Here is a 26562-nt window from a genome sequence, read left to right as displayed (position 1 = left end):
ACAGACTAGCTTTTTGAATAAGTGTTTTGATTTCCTTCCTGCATTAAACATTCACTATTTATATTCTATGGGAACAGAAACTGTGGTTTGGTGTGTTTATTAAAGCTGCATGAACACTTGACAAAAACAGTCATCATTTGCCTCATATTTAAAAGCATAAGCGTTGATTGTGGTTGGAGTTTATGGAAGGTTAAGATTTAAATGAATGAGATCAAGGATAGCTAATATCTTTTTCTGTGCAATTTTAAGCTGCATCACACGCAGTACGGGATGTTACGCGGAGTTTTCGTGGCTCATTTTACATTATTACATATTGCTGGTCATAAACCTATAGATACAAAACAGAAAACCAAAGTCAACCGGCCACACGCGAAGTCTCCGTACATATTTTAAATATGTATATGCGCGTTCTTCGAACAAACCTGTTTTAGTGGTTTATCGGGCATTGCTATTTGATTCGATTATTAACAGTATTGAGAATCATCGCGCTCATACTTAATACATTAGTCAATATGATGCAATAATACATAAGTAAATTTGATGGAATAATTCTTGTTAATTAATTAAAAATAATATTTATTATGGTAATGTTGAAAACACATTAAGAATCTATTATAGACATGCCATAATTATATCGCTGGATATCTTTATTTAACATCTTTCTGGTAAAGAAAATTCCAGTTCACCTAGTTCACGCTATAGCATCTTTATTATATAAGTATTATTTTACTGACCGCGAACTCTGATCAGCACATAAGGTCTGACCTGTATATAAACTCTGACATTCAAACACTAACCGCGAACTGACCCCTTATACCTTGCGGGTTGAAATGCAATGCATTAAAGTGAGGCATCGCTTCCACTGCTCTTTATACTTTTACATATAACATGTTGACAGGAATATGGAAGTCAGTACTAAATATGAGAACATGGCCTTTAAGTACACAACGTTCTTGCGCTGGCAATCATCTGAAAATAAAGGTGCAAGCACAAACTGTATTGATGTCGAGATTGAGTGTAAAACTGTTCTATCTATTAAGCCTTTTTATTAGAGATAAAACTGTTCCATGCTGAACACGCAGTAAAACAGTGTTACAAAGACACAGACATGTTTCCAATGTTCTAGTGGTATTATCAAATCAGCCAATGCAGTCAATGAAGTGTATTCATCTGTACTTGGCCGCGGGAAGTTTTATTTGAATTCTATTGGACGCTAACAAAGGTCACGTAAGGTGAAAAGCTGGCGTTGTCAGCTCCTCCGAAAAACCATTTCAATCAAATGAAATTATCCACAACACCAATCTCTCATAGCCCTGACCCACTACATGATCCCCTCTTTCCATAACCCAGCCAGTTACATGATGCTGGAACATCCTGCTTCATGTAATTACATACATCAATTATTGGCACTAAATGCATGCCTTATCACATTAATGTGAACCAATTACTGCTACATGATTCCTTCACTAAGCACTCATGATGCACTCCATATTGTCTTAGTTACCCCATTAGATAATGCAATGTATGAAATATCTGGAGATCAAACTATGTTTACTGTGTAAACTGCCTTGGCATATTTAACCCTTTACCACCTTAATACATATTTTGATGTGTTTGTAGTCCTTTAGAAAGTTTAATTGAATGAAAGACCTTTCTTACTAGATTCAAGTTTTAAAGGCTTCATTCCCAACCCTTAGATACTGATGAGCAACAAACAGCATAAAAATGAACAGACTGTTCTGGTTTTATGCTGTTTGCACATAACCATTTTCACTTTGCCTTTGAGTGTGAAACTGATCTTGTAAATTTGTAGGGAATGTATCAATATGCCAAGGGTGGTATGAATCCCTGACAGTAATAGTTTGTTCTATGCAGGGCTTTTTTTTCAGCTATGGAAAATGTGACCCTTCGTCCTGATTTGGGGGATGTACAAAAAAAGAAACACCTCTAAAACACTTACAACAGGTTTGCCCACAACAATCAATATATTGTTTTTGATTCCAGGCGAGAGAACTGGGACAAGTTCAGCACGTTCAACTGCTGGTCCCAGCTCCTGGAGATCACGCGGCGACAGAGCCACGACCACGGCATCCTGGCCGAGATCTGCGGCACACACGTCTACAACAGACTGGCAGATATACAAGAAAACTCACAGCGCTTGTTCAAAAAAGTAGGTGTACATGTTTATGGTTTTGTAAATGTTTTGGGTTATTGTATCCCCCCTATATATATTTTTATAGGGTGGGATATTTGTGGCACCCTATGCTATATGCATCTTATTGTCTGTCAAAAGAATTTTCTGACCTTAGACTTCTACTCAATCACATCCCTGATACAGTTAAAAAGGTTACATAGTGATATGGAACATACTCCAGTCCTTTACACATATGCAAAAAGCATACGTCATAAGCATGATATGACAACCTTATGAACGTGGATTCATGACAAGTAATCCGATTCCTGTTGTTTTTTCATCTTTCTTTCTTTGTGGGCTTTGCATGTCAGATTGAAAGTTATGATTGTCATCTGCTTAGTTCATTTTCTCATGCCTATAAATACATTAAGAGAGATACAGATTGAGTGATTGAATGTTCCATTCTTAAATACCTGGAACAAACCTGCCATATCTTTTTCTGATGCTTATCGTCACACATGCAAATTGTACTGAAGAATCACACCAAGACTGCTACATCCATGATTAAGATTATGTGTAACCTTGCCAATCAAAGCAGATGTTTCTTAAAGTTTTCCCTCCTTCAAACCCTTGTGGTTACATGAGTAAATTCATGGCTTTTAAGAAAGTTTTGTTTGATTTGAAAATTTTGCAAATGAAGCCCACCCAGGTTTTCTTTGGTATGAACTTTTTATTGGATAATTTTCTTATCACCTTTTGGCTGATCAGCACACTTCCACTTATTTATACGCCCGTTTTTTAAAAGGGGACGTATTTTAGTTTCACCCTTGGCGGCGGGTGGGCGGGAGGCGTTCATAGTAGTGTCCGCTCACTAATTGAAGTACACTGCAACGCCGATATATCGCGGTTGGTGGGGTCCAAAGATCGCGAGCGAGATATAACCGGCGCGCGATATAACTTGAGAAATGTCTAACTTAATTGTATTGCGGTTAATTTGTCAGATTTCCCCAATGTTTTCATTTTATATACGGCGCTGCTACATTTTTTGTAGTAATAATTGCAAACCAATCCTACAATAAACATTTTCATAACTACATACGTATCTGTATTTATCATAAAAAATCAAAATGTAAATTACATTTTTTATTTTCATGTACGATCGCTCGTGAATCAGCTAAAAAGAAAATTTTTTGCAGTAAAAAACATATAAAATATAATTGTGCATAGATTCGAATTGACCCTTATAAATAGTCCTAATAAAGGAACTGAAACAGCGTAACGGTAATGATACAGCGTGTTTGAATTATATTTTATTAAAAGGAAATGTAAATGCCACATAATTTGCGAGATACTGCGGAACTTTTGTTGAAATTTACAACAAAACTTTTAATGGAAATTAAATTATCTATTGTACCTGCTTTGAAATGTTTATTTACAAATAAATATACCCACGCTGATTTTCGCTCGCTTTTTATCAGGACAAAGAAATTCATGACATGTACCGAAATTTAACAATTTATATACCAGTTAACTGCCATTATTACCTTTGCAATGACACTAATTGGTTATTTCTTAAGTGTTAAAAACAAACCCAGTCGTGTGTAAACAACACTTATCGACTGTTTTTCACGCTTCACTGCTTGCCATAGTAAGCCGCGAAGTATAGGGTGTTTATACTAGATAGGACCGTTTTTTTGCCTAAGTTAGCGAATTCTCAGATTAAAACATGTCATTTAGTGATCATGCTCGTCGGATTTTTGGGAGCCATAGTCAAAGCGCTATATATTGGACAGCGCGATATAACGGTCCGCGATATATCGGCGTTGCAGTGTAGTATTCATCCGATCTTCACCAAACTTGGTAAGAAGTTGTATCTAGACAATATCTTGGTCAAGTTCGAATTTGGGTCATGCCAGGTCAAAAACTAGGTCATGGGGTCACTTAATGCATTTCAATGATTAAGCATGGTGTCCGCTCTCTAATTGAAGTAGTTTTCATCCGATCTTCACCAAACTTGGTCAGAAATTGTATCGAAACAATATCTAGGTCAAGTTTGAAAATGGGTCATGTCGGGTCAAAAACTAGATCACAGGGTCACCTAGTGCATTTCAATGTTTTAGCATTGTGTCTGCTCTCTAATTGAAGTAGTTTTCATCTGATCTTCACCAAACTTAGTCAGAAGTTGTATCTAGACAATATCTAGGTCAAGGTCGAATATGGGTCATGCTGGGTCAAAAACTAGGTCACGGGGTCACTTAGTGCATTTCAAGGATTTAGCATGGTATCAGCTCTCTAATTGAAGTAGTTTTCATCAGATCTTCACCAAATTTGGTCAGAAGTTGTATCTAGACAATATCTATGTCATGTTCATATATGGGTCATGCTAGGTCAAAAACTAGGTCATGGGGTCACTTAGTGCATTTCAATGATTTAGCATGGTGTTCGCTATCTAACTGAAGTAGTTTTCATCCGATCTTCACCAAACTTGGTCAGAAGTTGTATCTAAACAATATCTAGGTCAAGTTTGAATATGGGTCATGCCGGGTCAAAACCTAGGTCACGGGGTCACCTAGTGCACTTCAATGATTAAGCATGGTTTTTGCTCTCTAATTAAAGTAGTTTTCATCCGATCTTCACCAAACTTGGTCAGAAAATGTATCTAGACCATATCTAGGTCAAGGTCGAATATGAGTCATGCTGGGTCAAAACTTAGGTCACGGGGTCACTTAGTGCATTTCAAGGATTAAGCATGGTGTCCGCTCTCTAATTGAAGTAGTTTTCATCCGATCTTTACCAAATTTGGTCAGAAGTTGTGTCTAAATAATATCTAGGTCAAGTTCATGTTGGGTAAAAAACTAGGTCACAAGGTAACTTAGTGCATTTCAAGCATTAAGCATGGTGTCCGCTCTCTAATTAAAGTAGTTTTCATCCGATCTTCACCATATTTGGTCAGAAGTTGTGTCTAGATGATATGTAGGTCATGTTAAAATATGTGTCATCGTAAAGTTATCAAGTTGTCCAAAACCTTCAAATGGGCGTATCTTGTGACAGTTTGGCACTCTTGTTTGGGATTAAATTATTGCAATACTCAAAAATAATGGTAAAAAACACAATAGTGGACAGCATGTAACTTTTGTTCTGCACACATCTCATTTTTAGCTCTACTGGCCGAAGGCCTGAAGAGCGTATGTCATGGCGTGATTTCCATCGTCCGTGTGTGCGTTGGACTTTTTCTTGTTTACATGATTAAGTCCACAGTTTTCATCTGATTCTTTTCAAACTTGTTCAATGTCTTTATATGAATGAGGACTCGAACCCTATTGAAAATGGGTTACATCAGAGAAAAAAGTATAGAATTATCTCCCCTTGAATTTGAGAAAATTGTCAAATTAGGCTTGTTTACGCAATAAAGTCCACAGTTTTCATCCAATCATTTCACAACTTGCACAGTGTCTTTATCTGAATAATGAGTCAAACCCTATTGAAAATGAGCAATATCAGAGTTATAAGTCTAGAATTATCTCCCCTTGAATGTGAGAAAAAAATGAAAATTCAGTTTTTTAGCTCGCCTGTCACGAAGTGACATGGTGAGCTTATGTGACCGTGTGATGTCCGGCGTCCGTTGTGTGTGCATGCGTGTGTGCGTGCTTGTGTCCGTCAACAATTTGTTTGTGTAGACAGTAGAGGTCACAGCTTTCATCCAATCTTAATGAAATTTGGTCAGAATGTTTATCTTGATGAAATCTGGGTTGGGATTGTATTTGGTTCATCTGGGGTCAAAAACTAGGTCACTAGGTCAAATAATAGAAAAACCTTGTGTAGACAATAGAGGTCACAGTTTTCATACAATCTTTATGAAATTTGGTCAGAATGTTTATCTTGATGAAATCTGGGTTGGAATTGTATTTGGGTCATCTGGGGTCAAAAACTAGGTCACTAGGTCTAATAATAGAAAAACCTTGTGTAGACAAACGAGGTCATAGTTTTCATCTGATCTTAATGAAATGTGGTCAGAATGTTTATCCTGATAATAACTGATTTTGAATCGTTTGATTCGTATAAGGGTCATCTGGGGTCAAAAATTAGGTCACCGGGCAAATGCTAGTAAAACCTTGTGTAGATGAAAGAGGTCGCAGTTTTCATCATGTCTTAATGAAATTTTGTCAGAATGTATTTATTAATGAAATCTGGCTTGGGATTGTATACGGGTCTGATAGAATTTAAGTTGATGTGGCAAGGTTAGTCAGGTGAGCGATTCAGGGCCATCATGGCCCTCTTGTTTATGTGATAAAGTCCATAATTTTCATCCAATTCTTGGCAAACTTGCACAGTGTCTTTGTATCAATGAGGACTCAAACGCTTTTTATGCTCCCCTTCGAAAAAGAGGGGGTATATTGTTTTGCACATGTTGGTCGGTCTGTCCGTCCACCAGATGGTTTCCGGATGATAACTCAAGAATGCTTAGGCCTAGGATCATGAAACTTTATAGGTACATTGATTATGACTGGCAGATGATCCCTATTGATTTTCAGGTCACTAGGTCAAAGGTCAAGGTCATGGTGACTCGAAATAGTAAAATGGTTTCCAGATGATAACTCAAGAATGCTTAACCTAGGATCATGAAACTTCATAGGTACATTTATCATAACTGGCAGATGACCCCTATTGATTTTCAGGTCACTAGGTCAAAGGTCAAGGTCACAGTGACTCGAAATAGTAAAATCGTTTCCGGATGATAACTCAAGAATGCTTAAGCCTAGGATCATGAAACTTCATAGGAACATTGATCATGACTGGCAGATGACCCCAATGGATTTTCAGGTCACTAGGTCAAAGGTCAAGGTCATAGTGACTCGAAACAGTAAAATGGTTTCAGGATGATGACTCAAGAATGCTCATGCCTAGGATCATGAAACTTCATAGGTACATTGATAATGACTGGCAGATGACCCCTATTGATTTTCAGGTCACTAGGTCAAAGGTCAAGGTCACAGTGACACAAAACACTAAAATTGTTTCCGGATGATAACTCAAGAATGCTTACGCCTAGGATCATGAAACTTCATAGGTGCATTCATCATGACTAGCAGATGACCCCTATTGATTTTCAGGTCACTAGGTCAAAGGTCAAGGTCACAGTGACAAAAACATATTCACTCAATGGCTGCCACTACAACAGACAGCTCATATGGGGGGGCATGCATGTTTTACAAACAGCCCTTGTTTAAAAAGACCAATATCAAAGCAATAAGTCCAGAATGACTTCCCCTTGAATGTGAGAAAATTTTGAAATCTCGCTTGTTTACGCAATTAATTCCACAGTTTTCATCCAATTATTTCCAAATTTGCACAGTATCTTAATATCAATGAGGACTTGAACCCTATTGAATATGAGCAATATCGGAGAAATAAGTACACAATAATCTCCCCTTGAATTTGAGATAATTCTCCTTGTTTGCGCGCTTAAGAACACAGTTTCCATCTTATTCTTTCCAAACTTGCACAGTGTTTATAGCAGTAGAGCGATTCAGGCCCTCATGGGTCTCTTGTTATCTCTGTGTAGTACTGTACATGTGAGGAAAATCTAAATACATAAGTAGTTTATAAAAAATGTTAGTGAAATCAGTTGTATATATTTTGATTGTTAGGAAACTACTTTTATTTAATGGTATTAGGATGTTACCACATTTCCAATTGTCATGGAAAAAATAATGCACTTGAGAAAATTTAAACTGATTTTAACAGATTTCTTCTGGGTCCTCGCCATGACCTTTTTAACACTCCCCATGTTAATTAAAGCTATACAAATCCAATTAATGTCGACATGCATGAGCAGAAGAATCTCATGAAGATGTTCATATTATAAAAAGTGCCTGTCTGGAATTACAATTAACTGTTGGTGAATCTGCCAATAGGCCATCGGAAATGCTTTGTCATGAAGCTGTGTTGATTTAATGTGATTTGTGTCTGCGGTAAGAGATAAATACTTTTTATTAATTATATGCCTTTAGAATAAATTCTCTCATACAACTAGACATGAGGATGTAATATTTTCCAGTGTATTAAAAACAACTAATTAATATTCATGAAGGCAAGCAGTACATATTTATCTCGTATAATGCTACTTATAATAATTATTCTCAGTCAGACTTCTGACAATTTTGTGGATCTAACTATACATACTCCATCAGCCCACAAGAAAACATACAAACCAAAGAAAATCCTTTGGTAAGATGAAGCTAGACATGTAGATGTCAATGCGTATTGATTTGTCTGAGGAAACCGTGAAATTTCTCAGAAAAGTTTGGATTCTTAGCTGGCAGTACAATGTGGTCTAATATGGATGTGCAGGCATAGCGTTAGCCATTGATTTGTCCCATTTTACCAATTCACTGATAAAAACATTGTTTTCCCATCCATTGGAAAATTTTGCTCCTTAAAGCGCTTTATCTTTTTGTTTTATTAAAATTGCAAAATACACATTACTGCCTCTTGTGAAATACATCACTTCATCATTGAGAAATATAAAGTTTTACTGATGTTTTTATGCCCCAGGTAGGGTGGCATATAGCAGTTGAACTGTCGGGCAGTCCGTCAGTCAGTCTGTCCGTCCGTCTGAAAACTTTAACATTGCCCATAACTTTTGCAATATTGAAGATAGCAACTTGATATTTTGCATGCATGTGTATCTCATGGAGCTGCACATTGTGAGTGGTGAAAGGTCAAGGTTATCCTTCAAGGTCAAAGGTCAAATATATGCCTTCAAAGCGGCGCAATAGGGGGCATTGTGTTTCTGACCAACACTTCTCTTGTTTTGTTTAGCGTTTTGCTTGCAAACCTGTTGACGTTTGTGTTTATGTCTAAGAATTCATTACAATTGTGTAAATATTATGAGAATGGTTGAAAAAGTCATGTTTGGTGATTTTAGTAACATTGTTATTACTTCTATGCTAATATACACAAATAATTTCAACTAGTCACATTAACCTATAAAATTGTTCTAAGCTGCTCTTACTTGATGTTTATTTTTCAGTGCAAAGACATTGGGTCCACGAGCCATGAAGACATTTTAAAGATCCTGTATGAGCTTCAAAAGGTAACCTTGCATGCTCCAGTGGAATTATTTAATTTGGAAAAATGTGGTGTTTTGTGTATTGCATCAAAATTATACATTACTTGTTTTCAATAGATTGCAGCAGTAAAATATTAACATTATTCTTAGAAATTAAGTTTCAAAGATTTTGTATGATTTCTTGTGTCACATAATGAGTAAAGTTTAAATATCCAGTTACTTGATCATAAAGAAAGAATTCATGTGCAATCATGACATATTGTTTGCTTGGTGATGATGTTAATGTGACAAGTCGGTTGCTAGACTTCAACATGTATATTTTATATGTTTGTTGCGAGGTGACAAGAAGATAACTATGACATGTCTGTGTGCAAGTTGCCAAAAAACATAATAATATGAATTTTATTGCAAGATGACTAAAGTTGTACCAATGAAGTATTTTTTGCAAGTTGATGAAGACTTACCGATGACATATCTGTTGCTAGTAGATTCACACGTAACTATTATGTGTAACAAGGTGATAAATATGTAATTATGATATGTCTGTTGCTATAGGGAATTAATTCCTAACTATGACATATATAATTATGAACGCATAACATTTTTGTTGCTAGGCACTGAAAGGGTAACTATGACATATGTATTGCTATGCAGCAACAGGTAACTATGACATATTTGTTGCTAGGCACTGGAAGAGTAATAATGACATGTGTGTTGATAGGCGATGAAGACGTACCACTCGTACCAGCAGGAAAGCAAGTCAGCAGAGGAGGCGCTGAAGAAGGTGCAGTCCCAGAAGGCCAAGGTGGAGCAGCAGCTCTCCGGCAAGTCCCTCTCCACTAGCCGCAAGTTCAAGAAGATTGAGAAACAAGAGGATGAGGTAAGCAGACCACACTCACATCACTATTAAAAATCTTTTTGGGTGGAAATGGCGTGGTGCAATGAGTATATGGATGGTAAGGGAATGGCTACATTAATTTTAATACATTGAAGAATATAAACCATGGATCAGGGTAGGGGGTTTTCTCCGGTGGAAAGGAATTGTGCGGAAAGTTATTTAACTGAACATAGGCAAGGTAAGAAATGATACTATATAATATAATTAACTTGACATAAACCTGAAATATAATTGTTAATTCAGTAATGATAAATATGAACAAAATAAATTGTCTTATATATGTTCATAGCTAAATAATGTTTGTCTTTTGGACTCTTGACATACAGGGGTTGTAATATTCTGGAAATCCGGATTTCAAGGCACCAGGGTCACTTTTGAGATCAATAAAAATTCGAGGAGTTTTGTTCGGGGGGGAGGGGGGGTGTGTAAGGAGTGAATCTTGGTTAATTTCGGTTTTACAGAAGGCAACTCCTGCATCGATATCATAAAATTTATTAGTATTTATCCTGTGAATTCCAATCAACAATGCGTTTATCAACATGGAGTAACAACGAAAAAAAAGTTTTAAGGTTAATTTTGACCACATAACCTATGTTTAGAAGTTTATAAACATAATTATTTTTTATATTTTTATTGTTTCTTTACATAAACAATTAATTTGATAAACTGTGACATTGGAACAAAGAAAAACAACCATGAATCTTACTTTGCATGAACGGGTGGGTGGGGGGGGGTAAATTTAGCCACTTGACGAATAATTTTTGATTACGTCTTTTTGTAACAGCATCAGTTTTTAGATAGAAATCGTTATTATTGTATATATTTATGTGGTATTATTTAGTGCTGTTTATATTATGGGCTAAGGTTGTACTTTTCAATGATAATTTTTTTTTTCATTTTTTCCTGTATTGATTTTTTTTTCAAAATATTTGGTTAATGTAATATATGTTGAAAAATATAGGTAAATTCTTGGAAAAATCTTTCTTTTGCTATAACAAAATGCATTTAAAACTGCTTTGAAATGCAATCTAGAAGGGTCTGAAAATGATTGAAATCAATTTTCTTCCGGGGGACTTAGCCCCCATTTATTCCCCTGACAAAGGAGCTGCCCCTTGACCCCGCTGGTTGCCTCCAGACCTCCGGCTTGTTTTCAGGATATGACCCCTGTGACATAGTATAGGCACACCCTTGGCAGATGTGTAGGCCATTGGTAGGGCAGCAAATGCATTGTTTCCGCTCTCTTAGTGATACAGTTTTCATTAAATCTTTATTGAGCTGTCTAGAAATGTTAGTTGGCATATAATGTTGGCCAATTTTTATAACAAGCCAATCTGCACCAGGCACTTTGGAGTTATTGCTCTTCATTGCTTTTATTAATGAACAGTTTTTATGGAATTTAAATTTTAAAAAATGGAATGTTTGTTGACATAAAATGGAATCTAAGTTTCATGACAAGCCAATTTGCTCTAGGCACTTTAGAGTGATTGCTATTGATGAATGAAAAAAAAACGCAACATGTGCTGTTCTGCTCTGTAACTCGTACAGTTTTCATTGATTCTTAATCGAGTGTTTGGACTCTTTTTTTTTTTACATACAAGGGCAACAAAGTTCTACAACCAGCCAATTTGTGCCAGACATTTTTGAGTTATTGTCCTTTGTGTATCAAAAATGCATACTGTGTAGTTTCCCCTCTCTTATTCATCGTGTTTTCTTAGAATTTTTACTTAACTGTCTGCAAATAGTAATTGATATAAATTGTAGGCCATTTTAAAGTTCCATAACCTACCAAATCACACCAGGTACTGCATAGAATGTGTTTTAGAGAGTAGCATTATCATTTTTTTTAAACTATATCACATATCGTTACTATATATAGTAACAAAATGACGTCTCAAGCGGGCCGTTATTCGTATCTAGCGGCCAATATAAATTATATCAGCCCGCCGGGCCGATTTTTCATATCAGAAAAGAATGCAATCGCGCGACTAGAGCTTCGGAAAAAAATGGCGTCCATATTCAGTCTTAGCCAAAGGTGATCAATAAAATTAAGCTCCAACTCAATGAAAGAATCGAACATTATTATAATTACACGTAGCACACGATTTGGAAAATACAAATATCGATTTAAACTGAAACTCATCTGAACATTAAATTGATGCCTCTAGGCCTATTTGTGCTTTAACAAGATTCATCAAACACTGAAACAGCAAAATTTATAGAAAAAGACACACATACCTCGATGACAACCTTAATCTGTTTTTAAAATAACAAAATAACACAGAGATTTGTAATTCCTTTTTCTGTAATTCTATCCGTTTATCTTTTTGATTTTAAATCACACTTTTTTAAACGATTGCATCGATTGCTAAACACTGTCCCCATAAACACGATTTACGAGATCGAATGTTGAAGCGATTACTTTTATTTCTATCGATGCTTTTAATTATGCATGACAACAGAGACGTAGATAACACGTCTCTGATGACAAACACAAAATCCGAAATACATTTTGAAATCACTCGATGCTTAAAAAATATTTAACTGTTAAATAAAAAAACCTCCACGTCCGTTGTTCTAAAAACCAGAGATTTTACATGTAGGTAGTTTCGTCATTGAAATTACGTCACATGAAGTACGTCATAAAGTGCGTAATCAATTGAATGAAATAAAAGTACGGAATACTGGTTATGTATAAATTTTGGTTAATGACCAAAAAAGAATGAAATATGTGATATAAACGATAACACACGTCTTTGCTGGGCCGAACGTCTATAATCGGCCCTAGCCGCATAAAGGCCCTCGGTCCGTTATGTCGGCAACGGGCCGATTATAGACGTCCGGCCCAGCTCTGCCGTGTGTTATTGTCTAAGTCAAAAACTGTGTAAGTGACTTTTTTTGATCATGTGTTTCCCAGCAGGACATGATACCACTCACCTCCCTAAAATTCAGTTGTTATTGTTGTTCGGTTGTTGTATCTGTACATATAACATGTATATAAGTTGATCATATGTGTCTTGATAAAATTGAGCAAAATGCAAGTGTGTAAAGTGTCGTCCCAAATAAGCCTGTGCAGTACGCACAGGCTAATCAGGGACGACTCTTTCCGCTTAAATGGTGTTTTTCGTTTAAAGGAAGTCCCTTTTTACCGAAAATCTTGTATTAGTGGAAAGTGTCGTTCCTGATTAGACTGTGTGGACTGCACAGGCTAATCTGGGACTTCACTTTACGCACATGCATTATGCCCAGTTTTCTTAGAACAAGACACATATAATTCATTCTACTTACTTATCTTTCCTATATTTTCCAAATTTATGGTTTCCCATGGGGTCCATTTTATACTGCCGGCATATATACTACAGTTTGTTCAATATTTTGTTACACTTAGGAGAATTTTAGCATCCTTTTTCCAGTACGATAACAATTAAGATATGTTCCAATAAAAATATGCAGAACCTTTTTTTTATCAGTGTGCAGGAGTAGAGAAAAGACAGATTTTCTGTGGAAATCATTGGAAAATGAAATCTTGATTATTATCAGGAGACATGCTTAAGGATAACTAGTCTGGGATATTTGAAGGGCAATCATTTGCTATTTTCAAAATCATTACTCATTACATTATAGTGCTGATTTACTAAATTTATCGGCATCAACTTGACAGTTTAATCACAATTAAATTAAATTTCAGTCCCAACATCACTAAAAAAAACTGTTGTATCTTATCGTTTGTGATTTATCAGTGGAAATACATTTTAATATCTATAGTTTATTGGTTTCCCTATTATTAAATAACAGATGTTTCAATATTTATGATGATGGCTAAATTGTCTGTACACAAGCTAATCATGGACTACCATAGAGACTCCCTTAAAACAAAAGATTCTGTAAAAGCCAAAAGTGTTGTCCCAGATTAGCGTGTGCAAATTGCTAAAGCTAATCCTGGAGGGCAATTTATGTACATGCACTCAGCCTGGTTTCCCAGAGGATGGTTCATATTGATTATGCAAAAGTTAATGCAATGTCCTATTTCTGATTTTGAATTCTTCGTTTGTTCCTTATTTTGCTCATTACTTACTTCTCCTCATCGCTTATTGTACGTTCTTATCATTGTTGCTACATGAAAGACATATTTTAAACATTGATGATGCAAACTACATGTTTTATGAACCTCATTCATTTCTAAACACCATCCAATGTCAACACCTGCTTCTATTACACACATGCTTCTGTTGTCATAGCGACAGGAGAAGTACTCTGTAAACAAACTGAAGGCCCTGCACGCGCGCAATGAGTACCTGCTGAACATCGAGGTAGCCAACGCAGCCATCAACAAGTACTTCTCTGACGATGTCTCAGACCTCATGGACGTAAGTACTGAATTGCACAAGAGCCATAACTCATGCTTTCATAATTTTACAGTTATTTGCCTCGTAAATATTTATGCTGAAATTATGTTCAAAGTATGTCTCTCCTATAACATTTTAAGGCAAAACTTCATAGCTATGAAGCTTGTATTGTTTGGAAACTGGATCTTAAAACTGACCTGGTATGCTGTCTTACAAAGCGGCATATGTGGGGGGATAGAGGGGTATTTCAGACTCAACAAAAACAGTTCTAGTTCTGTCTATCTTAAGAGTGAGCTAGCATAACTAATATGGTGCTAGCAAGTAAAGGATGCAATTGCTTTAACTCTTTCCCACTTAGAATCAAAGTGATAGTGGCTATGTGCAAAACAGCATAAAACCAGAACAGCCTTCGAGTAACTCGCAGTCTGTTCAGGTTTTATGCTGTTTGCTGCTAATAAGTAACTAAGGATTGGAAATGAAGCTTTAAAACTTGAATCTAGTAAGAAAGGTCTTTAATGAAATTCAAACTTTCTAAGGGACCACAAATGCGTAACAATATGTATCTTAAAGTGGTAAACGGTTAAACAGGCCATCATAAGCTATTAACAAATATGAGATCATTCAATTATTTCTCATACTAAATCCTAGGAAGACATTTACGCCATAGCGTATCTTGACAAACATCAATTGTTTTTTTTATAGTGCATGGATTTTGGCTACCATAACTCAATCAGCGGCACAGTGATGATATACCAGACTGCGCACTGTAACATGCGCAACTCCCACTTAAGCTCCATAGAGTTGCTCAATGACCTCATATCACAGATGGACCCTCAGAACGACAAGCAGAGGTTCCTTGAGCTCAACAATCAGGCATTCATGCTGCCCAAGAAATTTGAATTTCAGCCCTACAAAGGCGATGAGGTAGACTTTTTACATTGCTGACATTATTTTCATAAGTCATACTTTTTTCCAGAGTTATGTGTCTTTGAACTTGAGGGCAATTTATTCAATTAATCAATTTTTGTCTATTTAAGTGATCAATGTAAATTGCGGATGAGAAAATGTAGAGATTTTTTTATAAAACAATTTGCTCATTCACAAGTTTTGGACCTGCTTGAAATTAGCCATTGTGGGGTATAGTCATCCTCAATGACTGTTCTATGTGGCTCTAAATTACGTTTATATTTCAATGAAGGATTAATTAACTTTGTTTGTATGCCCCCGGATCGAAAGATCGGGGGTATATTGTTTTTGGCCTGTCTGTCATTGTATGTGTCTGTGTGTGTGTGTGTTCCAAAACTTGAACCAAAACTTTAACCTTCTTCATAGCTTTTGCAATATTGAAGATATCAACTTCATATTTGGCATGCATGTGTATCTCATGGAGCTGCTCATTTTTAGTGGTGAAAGGTCAAGGTCATCCTTCAAGGTCAAAGGTAACAAAAAAGTCCCAAAACTTTAACCCAAACTTTGACCTTCTTTATAACTTTTGCAATATTGAATGTAGCAACTTGATATTTGGCATGCATGTGTATCTAATGGAGCTGCGCATTTTGAGTGGTGAAAGGTCAAGGTCATCCTTCAAGGTCAAAGGTTAAAAAAATATTCAAAGCGGCGCATTAGGGGGCATTGTGTTTCTGACAAACACATCTCTTGTCACGATATCCATTTGGGTGTAATTTCTAAATGGGTTTATTATGCAAATAATGAGAGTAAAGGAGGCCCAATCCAATCCTTACCTACGTGCCTATTTTTCAGATGCGTCAGATCAGTGCTCAAAGACCGGTTCAAGACCAGCTCATCCAGAGTTTCAAATCGTCCCAGAGTGTACTGGAAAAACTCAAACTAGAAAACGACGAGGTACAAATGGTTCTTCACTATTGTTACATGTTAAAAAGAACATTGTTGCCAATTAACAATTCAAATGTTATCCCAAACCTGAGCAGCACATACAAATGAGCCTCTCTATTGAAAAAAGGGGTTTAATGCATGTCTATGGTGTCGTCCAAGATAATGCCATGCTGTCCCCCACAGACCAATCACCTACAATACTTTCTCTGCGTTTTTGGTATTTTTTGCTTAAAGGAAGTCTCTTCTTAGTGTTCATCCAGTTATGGTGGAATGTATCATCCCTGATAAGCCTGTGCAGACTGCAGTTTCCCCAACCACAATTCTAACAATTGGCCATTTGGGTCCATAACCAATATAATACGCATCACATCGCAGATGATGTCTTTTCTTTTTCTCTAAATTTAATTATTGAATATTTTAATGGGTAAATATTATATGGGTCTGTATTGGTTAGTAAAAATGAAGCTGCTTTATGTAACTAGCAATTTAATTGGCACATCTTTATATTTAAACTGCACAGGCTAATCTGGGACGAGACTTTACTTACATGAATTAAACCACTTTTTCACAGAGCACGGCCATATTATTATTTTCCCAACTGTTCCCATGATTATCAATATTAACTTTAAGACGTGGAAGTCTCTGGAGGCAACAGAGAAGTCATTGACAGAGCTGATCAATCGTAAGGATGTGGATGTGACCAGTCTGTTCATGGAGGAGAACACCCCGCCCCGGTCTCCTCACGAGAGTGACAAGAAAAAGGCCCAACGACTGGAGACTGAGCGATATTACCTGGAAGTGAGTTGTGTACATAGTGCTTATACTGGGAGACTGAGAGATATTACATGGAGGTGAGTTGTGTACATAGTGCTTGTACTGGGAGACTGAGAGATATTGCCTGGAGGTGAGTTGTGTACATAGTGCTTGTACTGGGAGACTGAGAGATATTACCTGGAGGTGAGTAGTGTACATAGTGCTTGTACTGGGAGACTGAGAGATATTACCTGGAGGTGAGTTAGTTGTGTACGTAGTGCTTGTACTGGTAGACTGAGAGATATTACCTGGAGGTGAGTTGTGTACATAGTGCTTGTACTGGGAGACTGAGAGATATTACCTGGGGGTGAGTTGTGTACATAGTGCTTGTACTGGGAGACTGAGAGATATTACCTGGAGGTGAGTTGTGTACATAGTGCTTTTACTGGGAGACTGAGAGATATTACCTGGGGGTGAGTTGTGTACATAGTGCTTATACTGGGAGACTGAGAGATATTACCTGGAGGTGATTTGTGTACATAGTGCTTGTACTGGGAGACTGAGAGATATTACCTGGAGGTGAGTTGTGTACGTAGTGCTTTTACTGGGTGACTGAGAGATATTACTTGGGTAGAGTTGTGTACGTAGTGCTTGTACTGGTAGACTGAGAGATATTACCTGGAAGTGAGTTGTGTACGTAGTGCTTGTACTGGGAGACTGAGAGATATTATCTGGAGGTGAGTAGTGTACATAGTGCTTGTACTGGGAGACTGAGAGATATTATCTGGAGGTGAGTTGTGTACGTAGTGCTTGTACTGGGAGACTGAGAGATATTATCTGGATGTGAGTTGTGTACATAGTGCTTGTACTGGGAGACTGAGAGATATTACCTGGAGGTGAGTAGAGTACATAGTGCTTGTACTGGGAGACTGAGAGATATTACCTGGAGGTGAGTAGTGTACATAGTGCTTGTACTGGGAGACTGAGAGATATTACCTGGAGGTGAGTAGTGTACATAGTGCTTGTACTGGGAGACTGAGAGATATTACCTGGAGGTGAGTAGTGTACATAGTGCTTGTACTGGGAGACTGAGAGATATTACCTGAAGGTGAGTAGTGTACATAGTGCTTGTACTGGGAGACTGAGAGATATTACCTGAAGGTGAGTAGTGTACATAGTGCTTGTACTGGGAGACTGAGAGATATTACCTGGAGGTGAGCTGTGTACATAGTGCTTGTACTGGGAGACTGAGAGATATTACCTGGAGGTGAGTTAGTTGTGTACATAGTGCTTGTACTGGTAGACTGAGAGATATTTCCTGAAGGTGAGTAGTGTACATAGTGCTTGTACTGGGAGACTGAGAGATATTACCTGAAGGTGAGTAGTGTACATAGTGTTTGTCCTGGGAGACTGAGATATATTACCTGGAGGTGAGTAGTGTACATAGTGCTTGTACTGGGAGACTGAGAGATATTACCTGGAGGTGAGTTGTGTACATAGTGCTTGTACTGGGAGACCGAAAGATATTACCTGAAGGTGAGAAGCGTACATAGGGCTTGTACTGGGAGACTGAGAGATATTACCTGGAGGTGAGTAGTGTACATAGTGCTTGTACTGGGAGACTGAGAGATATTACCTGGAGGTGAGTAGTGTACATAGTGCTTGTACTGGTAGACTGAGAGATATTACCTGGAGGTGAGTAGTGTACATAGTGCTTGTACTGGGAGACTGAGAGATATTACCTGGAGGTGAGTAGTGTACATAGTGCTTGTACTGGAAGACTGAGAGATAATACCTGGAGGTGAGTAGTGTACATAGTGCTTGTACTGGGAGACTGAGAGATATTACCTGGAGGTGAGTAGTGTAAATAGTGCTTGTACTGGGAGACTGAGAGATATTACCTGGAGGTGAGTTGTGTACATAGTGCTTGTACTGGGAGACTGAGAGATATTACCTGGAGGTGAGTAGTGTACATAGTGCTTGTACTGGGAGACTGAGAGATTTTACCTGGAGGTGAGTAGTGTACATTGTGCTTGTATAGTGTGTGGAACACAGCTTGTAATGATATCGAGCGCACATCAGAATATGTTTGATATCCATCTATCGGTGTTAGAAATTATCCAAGTGTTTGTCTGTGAAAACTACACAGTTTTAGATAAAAATATGTTTATGAAAAATTGCTACAATCCATGTTTTGTCCATAGAAACATTTTGAAACTATGTAATGTATATATCATTACAACCAGTTTTATATTAATTGCAATATAGAGGAGTCCTGGTGGAACCGTTGCATTGGCATTGTTATATGTGAGGTTCCATTAAAAGTGAAGCTTATTGTGCAAGTTTTTGCATACTTTATTTTGGGAACTTATCTTTAGTAACTTTTTGGAGTAGTTTTCATGTTACAGCAGCTAATAAAATAACTTCTGTGTAATGATCACATTGCAACTTGGAATTCTTGAATAATATGTAGAATGTTATCCTTTGTTTCACATATTTTATTTATTAATAAAAATTGAGTTCACTGATACAATTTTAGTATACAAGGAGTGACAGAAGATTATTATATTTAACCCTTTGCATGCTGGGAAATTTGTTGTGTGCTAAAATGTTGTCTGCTGAATTTCTCAAATTAGCATTTTCTTCGATTTTTTTCAAAGAATACTATCAGAATAGCAAACAGTTTGGATCCTCAATGGCCTTTAAAATTCGGTTCCAGCGCTGAAAGGGTTAAAGTAAAAAAAAAATGTCCTCTATTTTCAGAAATTTGAATCCTACACCCTGAGCAATAACCGCATATCTCGCCTGCAGGCCAAATTCAACGCCATTAAGAAGGCATTGGGCGAGGACACGGTATCAACGACTGGGCAACGAGTCAGGTAGGCTTGTGAAAACTGTGTTGCCTTATGAGTGGCTGGATAATGTGATATTGAACTAGCGTTTTATGTTTGATAATAATGCTTTGCAGAGATTTTACAATGGGAAAGAACTTTGTTTCATGATTTTTATTGTTCCATGATTGTGTTTTGTTTGTGGTTGAAATGAGTAATCTTGATTGTGCTTGTTTTTATGTGGAGGCAGTTGGGAGTTTGCTCAAATGAAAAGAAAAAAGACCTCTTTTGAAAAATTTCTCTTTCATGTGAAAATATTGAAGAAACATGTTGAGGATTTTTCTTCATATGATATGGAGCAAATAATTGCTATGCTCAAATTAGTTGGAGACATTGCAAATGTTCATCAGTACATTCCAAAGCTTGTGTTATGAACTGCTCTTTAACTACTTGGTGGATATTGCCCAAACTCTTGCAGTTGAATGACCTTAATGTTTGGATGATTGTAATGGACGGAACTTTGGGTGTGACATGTTTTAGCAGAATTATGGCCCATGTCTGCTTTTCTCGTTGTGATGCTTGTGTTTTAAACTCTTGTTTAACTACTGGATGGCTCTAACTTTCACAGTAACAGTAGAATGTTCTTAATGTGTAGAAGATTTATAAGATAGGAAATTTGGCTGTGACAAATTTGTGGGTGCATCAATGTCTGTGGCACATTTGTAGTTAAACTGGTACTTTTACATTTGTCTTATAATGAGCTAAGCTTAATAATGAGGTATCTTGATATTATGGCTGTTGCGTGTGCTTGTGTTGAAGTGACGTCAAAGTCAGTGTGCAGCATGCATGGGACCACCATGCCAAATAGTTTGATCCTCATTTGTATTAGAATGCGCTCCATATGCAAAATGACTATTTTGAGATCTGTGCTGTGACAACAGAGAAAGTAAAGTTTGTAAAAAAAATGTTTCTGTCTTGCATTGTAGAACATTTGCAGATAGAAATATGTTCTTTTATTAGTTAGTTGTGATTAATCATGCTTTTCAATAAGATAAACATACATGTAGGTGAACAGTTAAACAAGTTATTAATAAACAGAACCAATACAATAATGAATAAAAAGTTAAATCAGTATTTAGCATGATTTACCTTTATTGACACATCTATTATGATCTGCATTCATCTACATGGTACTTATTTTGCAGCAATTCTTTTAATATAAAGTCGTATTCTGTTCTCTAGACAAACTTCAAACTCATCCATGACGAGCCTTGAGAAATTGTAAGCAGTAACTTTGTGGGAACATTTATGTGGCTTGTTGAACAACTTACGTAACTCCTTGTATTTCATAAAGAAGTTATCATAGTTGTGCATTTAGTCATACGATTTAAGAATTGGTGATGGGTAAATATATTGCCTGAGTATTGTTACGGATATTTACTATCCAAAGTTTGCACCTATACATTGTGTGTAACCAAACACATGTTGTTGTTTATTTGGATATAATTATATGTATCTTTATCATACCATTTTGACATCTCTGTCACGTATGTCACGTTACAACTGCATCCATTATTGTGCTCTATTCTGAAAAATGTACATGATGGTGTAACTTTTTTGTCCTTCTGGGTTATTTCTGCATGAAACCATTTTTGAACTGTAGCTGCATAATATAATATGTTGGATTGGTGGTACAGGGTTAACTTGACAACTGCAAAAAATGTAATTGTGTTGGTACTATAGACCACTGGATTCCTATCAATCAATGATCATGGCGGTGAACAAAAGCATGGGGCTGCATAACCCATAACTGCAAACCCTTGGACAACCCTTCTTTCAAGAGTTGCGTGCCCTTGACCATAGGCAAATTTTGGCAATTTATATAATTGTTTGTACTTTGTGAAGTGAAATAGCCTCTCAGTTTTCTTCTTATCTACATGAAACTTTATGGTTATGTTGTTAATATTTTATTTAGAAGTGTAAAATGTTATTTTTGTGTACTTTTCAATATTCTTTTCAGAGTTCAGAGTTAAACCTAACTTTTCAGTTTTGTGTGTATTAATATGAAACTTTATAGACATAATGTGAATACCATGAAGAAATGCAAGATGCTATTTTTGTGGGTGTCACAATATCATTTTCAGAGTTATGTGCCCTTTAACTTCAGCAAAATGTTTAGACTTACATCTAAATCATATATTTTTCATATATATGTACTTTGGGTTGCAAACAGTTTTCTGTGAAATCAAAAGGGACATTAAATGAAGGCAATTGACTGAATACATGGATGTGAAACTTTGTGTCTATGTTTTTAAAAAATGTGAAATAGGGAACGACCAAGTTTTATGATTGATTTATAACTACATGTACTCAAGTTTTGCACCTGCTTGGAAAGAGCCATTTTGGGGATATATGTCATCTTCAATGACTGTTTTAGATTATATATAGATTTATGTAAAATGTAAATGGTAATTAGCTTATATATAAGCCAGAATAATAAAGATAACTCTAATGTTACCTACTACTATAATACCCCAAGGTTATCTCCTTTTCATCTAAAGGATATACACACGAATAATATGATTTATTGGACATTCATAATGAGAATAATTAGGTAAAATAAGTTGTAACTAATGTGTAACAGATTAGTTTATGTGAAAATACAGTCTTATTACATAACTTCATGTAAATACCAGTAACTTCTTACTTATATTAAGTATTTTGGAAATTACTGTGAAAAAAATAACATTAATAGAATACCAGTAACAGATAACAAAGGTACGTAACTGTGAAATTAATGTCACGTCAAGAAAAGAGTAGATAATGCTATAAATTAAAAATAAAAAACATGTGGAGAGTAAGGTGAGTAACTCTGCTATTTCAGAAATGGTTCAGAGCAGTTAGTGTTCCTAGAGTTATCTAGCCGTATAGGCGGGCTGCACCACAGGTATCAAGGAATGGCCGGCTGTGATTATGAGTCTTGTGTAGGAGCCTCGTCCACTTGCCTTGTGTCTCACTTTTCACAATCCAGTTACTGTTCCTTAAAAGCTAGAATGCTTACATAGGGCTCAGACCTCGGCAAAGATTGCCAATTTGCCCTATCTCACGTTAATGCAAAATATTCTTAAAAATTTCTGGTCTTCAAGCATTGATATGGATTACAACTATAATCAAATTATTTTGTTCATTAACATTTTACCATTTCTAACCAGGTTTTCAACAAAGTTCAAATCAGGGTAATTTCTAATGAAATTTCATAGAATATTTTCAAAATGTCCTAGAATATTTCCTAGAATTTTTACAATAATTATGCCCCCCTTCTAAGAAGAGGGGGTATATTTTTTGCACATGTCGGTTGGTCGGTCGGTCGTCCACCAGATGGTTTCCGGATGATAACTCAAGAATGCTTAGGCCTAGGATCATGAAACTTAATAGGTACATTTATCTTGACTGGCAGATGACCCCTATTGATTTTCAGGTCACTAGGTCAAAGGTCAAGGTCACAGTGACTCAAAACAGTAAAATAGTTTCCGGATGATAACTCAAGAATGCTTACGCCTGGGATCATGAAACTTCATAGGAACATTGATCATGACTGGCAGATGACTTCTATTGATTTTTATGTCACTAGGTCAAAGATCAAGGTCACAGTGACTCGAAACAGTAAAATGGTTTCAGGATGATAACTCAAGAATGCTTACGCCTAAGATCATGAAACTTCATAGGTACATTGATAATGACCGGCAGATGACCCCTATTGATTTTCAGGTCACTAGGTCAAAGGTCAGGGTCACAGTGACACAAAACAGTAAAATGGTTTCCGGATGATAGGTAAAAAATGCTCCAAATTTTCTACTAACTGATGACAGCAATAAATCAAACATTTCATGAATTTAACTGGCCTGGATGAAAGGGGGACATTAAGGCTACTGTAGATATAAAACTTCATAGGTACATTGATCATGACTGGCAGATGACCCCTATTTATTTTCAGGTCACTAGGTCAAAGGTCAAGGTCACAGTGACACAAAACAGTAAAATGGTTTCCTTATGATAAATCAAGAATAATTAGGCCTAGGATCATGAAACTTCATAGGTGCATTTATCATGACTAGCAGATGACCCCAATTGATTTTCTTGTCACTAGGTCTAAGGTCAAGGTCACAGTGGCAAAAACGTATCCACTCAATGGCTGACACTACAACTGACAGTCCATATCGGGGCATGCATGTTTTACAAACAGCCCTTGTTTACTAGAACATTTCCAACAATATTTACATAATTTTATCAGAATATTTTTCATTATGATGGATTGCTAAACATTACAATTTGTAAGAACTCCAAATTTTCTACTAAATCAATTAGTAGACAGCAATAAATCAAACATTTCATGAATTTAACTGGCTTGGATGAAAGGGGGACATTAAGGCTACTGTAGATATTAACCTTTTACCTTATTTCCTTTCAGTATTGACCAGCATACTGTAGTCTTATGTCAACGGCTATCACATTTTGCGTCTGATTTTTGTTCTAGCAGTTCCATGTCTTGCCACATTTATCCTAACAGTCAAAAAATCGGCTGAATGGCATGTTAACCTCGTATATACGAAACTATTGTCACTTGATACTTATTTTCATGCATGTTTTCAGTAGATATAAAATTACGTAGTCATATTGAAGAAGATTTTTGTTAATTAAGGAGTATGCAGAACTGTATTAGATAGAATATTGAAAGTTTCAAACTCAACTTTTTTTGTTTGTTTTTTAAACACACTTTTATATAAAATTAGTATCATTCATCAGATGTGGGATAGACCATTTGAGTGGCATTATGGGAAAACAGGGCTTAATGTATGTGCATAAAGTTTTGTCTCAGTTACGCCTGTGCAATCCTTTTTGGCTTATCTGGTATGACACTTTACGACTAGACTGTATTTTCCTCTTAAAGAGACTTTCTTTAAATGAAAACAATCCATTAAAGCAAAAAGTGTTGTCCTTGATTAGCTTTTGCAGACTGCATGTGTCATCCTGGCATGATTCATAACACACATGACTTTAGCTCGGTTTTCCCAGATTGTGGCTCAATTTAATAAAATTTGATAAGATTCAACATGATTTACCATAACTGCAGTGAAGGATTTGAGTAAACTGTAAACAGTGTCATTTAGAATGACAGGTGATGACATTAATGATAGTTTGACGTCATTTTCTTGGTTGTTATGCATCTATTTCCAGATACACTTTTAAAAACAATGACACTTGGCAGTTTAATTTATGATGTAATTTCTTTCATTTCATTTTTTTGAATTTCTGTGTATTTTATTGTTACTTACATTTATCTTTTTTTTTAAGAACATGATGCATGGTTATTTATTTATTTTTTTTACTTGCAGCTATAAGCAAAACTTGCAACAGTTATTGTTTGCTCAATTACCACCAAATGATCATTTAAAGGGTAAAAAGGACCCAATAGTCATTTTCCTTCAGTAGTTGTTTTGATTGTTTTACCAATAAAATAAATTATTATATAGTTTTTTGGAGGAACTGTGGCAAAAATCCAACTCTTCATGAAAAGTGTTATTTTTCCTTCAATACATGCTCATTCAATTTTTGGATTATTGACGCAAAGCGGCAATAATACACAGTAGCCAATCTTCAGCCTAATTTGCATATTACTGCAAACTTCGGAGCACTTCTGTCTACGCCGCAGAACTAACTCTCTGTTAACGCAATTTGACGATAAAAGCCGTTACCGAGAAAAAGTATCCGAATGTACTATAATCGATTCACACAGGCGATATTTTGTTTGTATATCTCTTTTTAATACTTTCCTATTGTTGTGAAAATGTTAGTACATGCGCATTGAAAATGCACGGAAATAGCCGATATGAAAATGCACGGAAATAGCCGATCATATCGGCTATTTCCGTTATTTAACGGTGAATAGGTTGTCAAATAGTGCGGGGTTAACATGTACACAATGTCTTGCTAAGCTTTTCTTTTTGAGGATATGTAGTAACAAAATGACAAACCTAATTATTTTTTAACGTTCAGTCTATCTAACGGTCACCGGGTCAAATCTTAGAAAATCCTAACAACCACAGAGGCACAATTTTAATCCAATCTTTATGAAACTTGGTCAAAATGTTTGTCTATGAAATCTGTGTTATATGAGGTAAAAAAAAACTAGGCCTAAGAGTCAAATCTTAAAAAATATTATAACCCACTGTAAATGCCACAAGTTTGATCCAATCTTCATGATACTTGGTCAATTTGCCTCATATGATACTTTGAACTAGTTCGAATCTGGGTCTTGTGGGGTCAAAAACTAGCTCACATGGTCAAATCAAAATAAAGATTTACATGAGCGTGCCACAAAAGCCTCTTCTGTGTATGCAGCAGCACGCAAACGCGCGTAAGTAAAATACGTGTTCTTCACCAGCTGGTCCGAGACTAGTAACACACTAAACATCGCAGTGGCGAAGACAGGGTTCAGAAACTTGAATGTTTTTCTAAATGAACTTAGTTTCCTTTTGAATCAGGGCCACGTTGTGAGATTTCATGTCAATAATCCACCAGTACTTTCAGTGCTTTGATCATGTTAAGCTATAATTGTGACATAAACTTTGTAGGATTGGTCATGAAAAATGTTTTATGTCCATTCTTGCCCTACCTGT

The 26562-nt window shown here is 36.3% G+C and overlaps 1 protein-coding gene across 2 annotated transcripts in view; it reads left to right on the top strand.

The window, feature by feature from the left end:
* The window catches only part of LOC127879547 (SLIT-ROBO Rho GTPase-activating protein 1-like), a 73225-nt gene that overhangs the window by 28945 nt on the left and 17718 nt on the right, over positions 1–26562 (top strand). For both annotated transcript variants that reach the window (XM_052426471.1, XM_052426479.1), the window contains exons 3-12: positions 2005–2170; positions 9168–9230; positions 9928–10086; positions 14340–14468; positions 15150–15371; positions 16209–16310; positions 16932–17099; positions 19818–19933; positions 21128–21166; positions 22770–22832. In XM_052426471.1, coding sequence (XP_052282431.1) covers positions 2005–2170; positions 9168–9230; positions 9928–10086; positions 14340–14468; positions 15150–15371; positions 16209–16310; positions 16932–17099; positions 19818–19933; positions 21128–21166; positions 22770–22832 — 1227 coding nt within the window. The remainder of the gene's footprint in view (positions 1–2004; positions 2171–9167; positions 9231–9927; positions 10087–14339; positions 14469–15149; positions 15372–16208; positions 16311–16931; positions 17100–19817; positions 19934–21127; positions 21167–22769; positions 22833–26562) is intronic.

The sequence above is a fragment of the Dreissena polymorpha genome, chromosome 1, assembly GCF_020536995.1.
Source record: "Dreissena polymorpha isolate Duluth1 chromosome 1, UMN_Dpol_1.0, whole genome shotgun sequence".
In the NCBI taxonomy this organism is placed as follows: domain Eukaryota; kingdom Metazoa; phylum Mollusca; class Bivalvia; order Myida; family Dreissenidae; genus Dreissena; species Dreissena polymorpha.
Note: the sequence above shows the minus strand (reverse complement) of the source record. Positions and strands in the feature narration are given on the sequence as shown.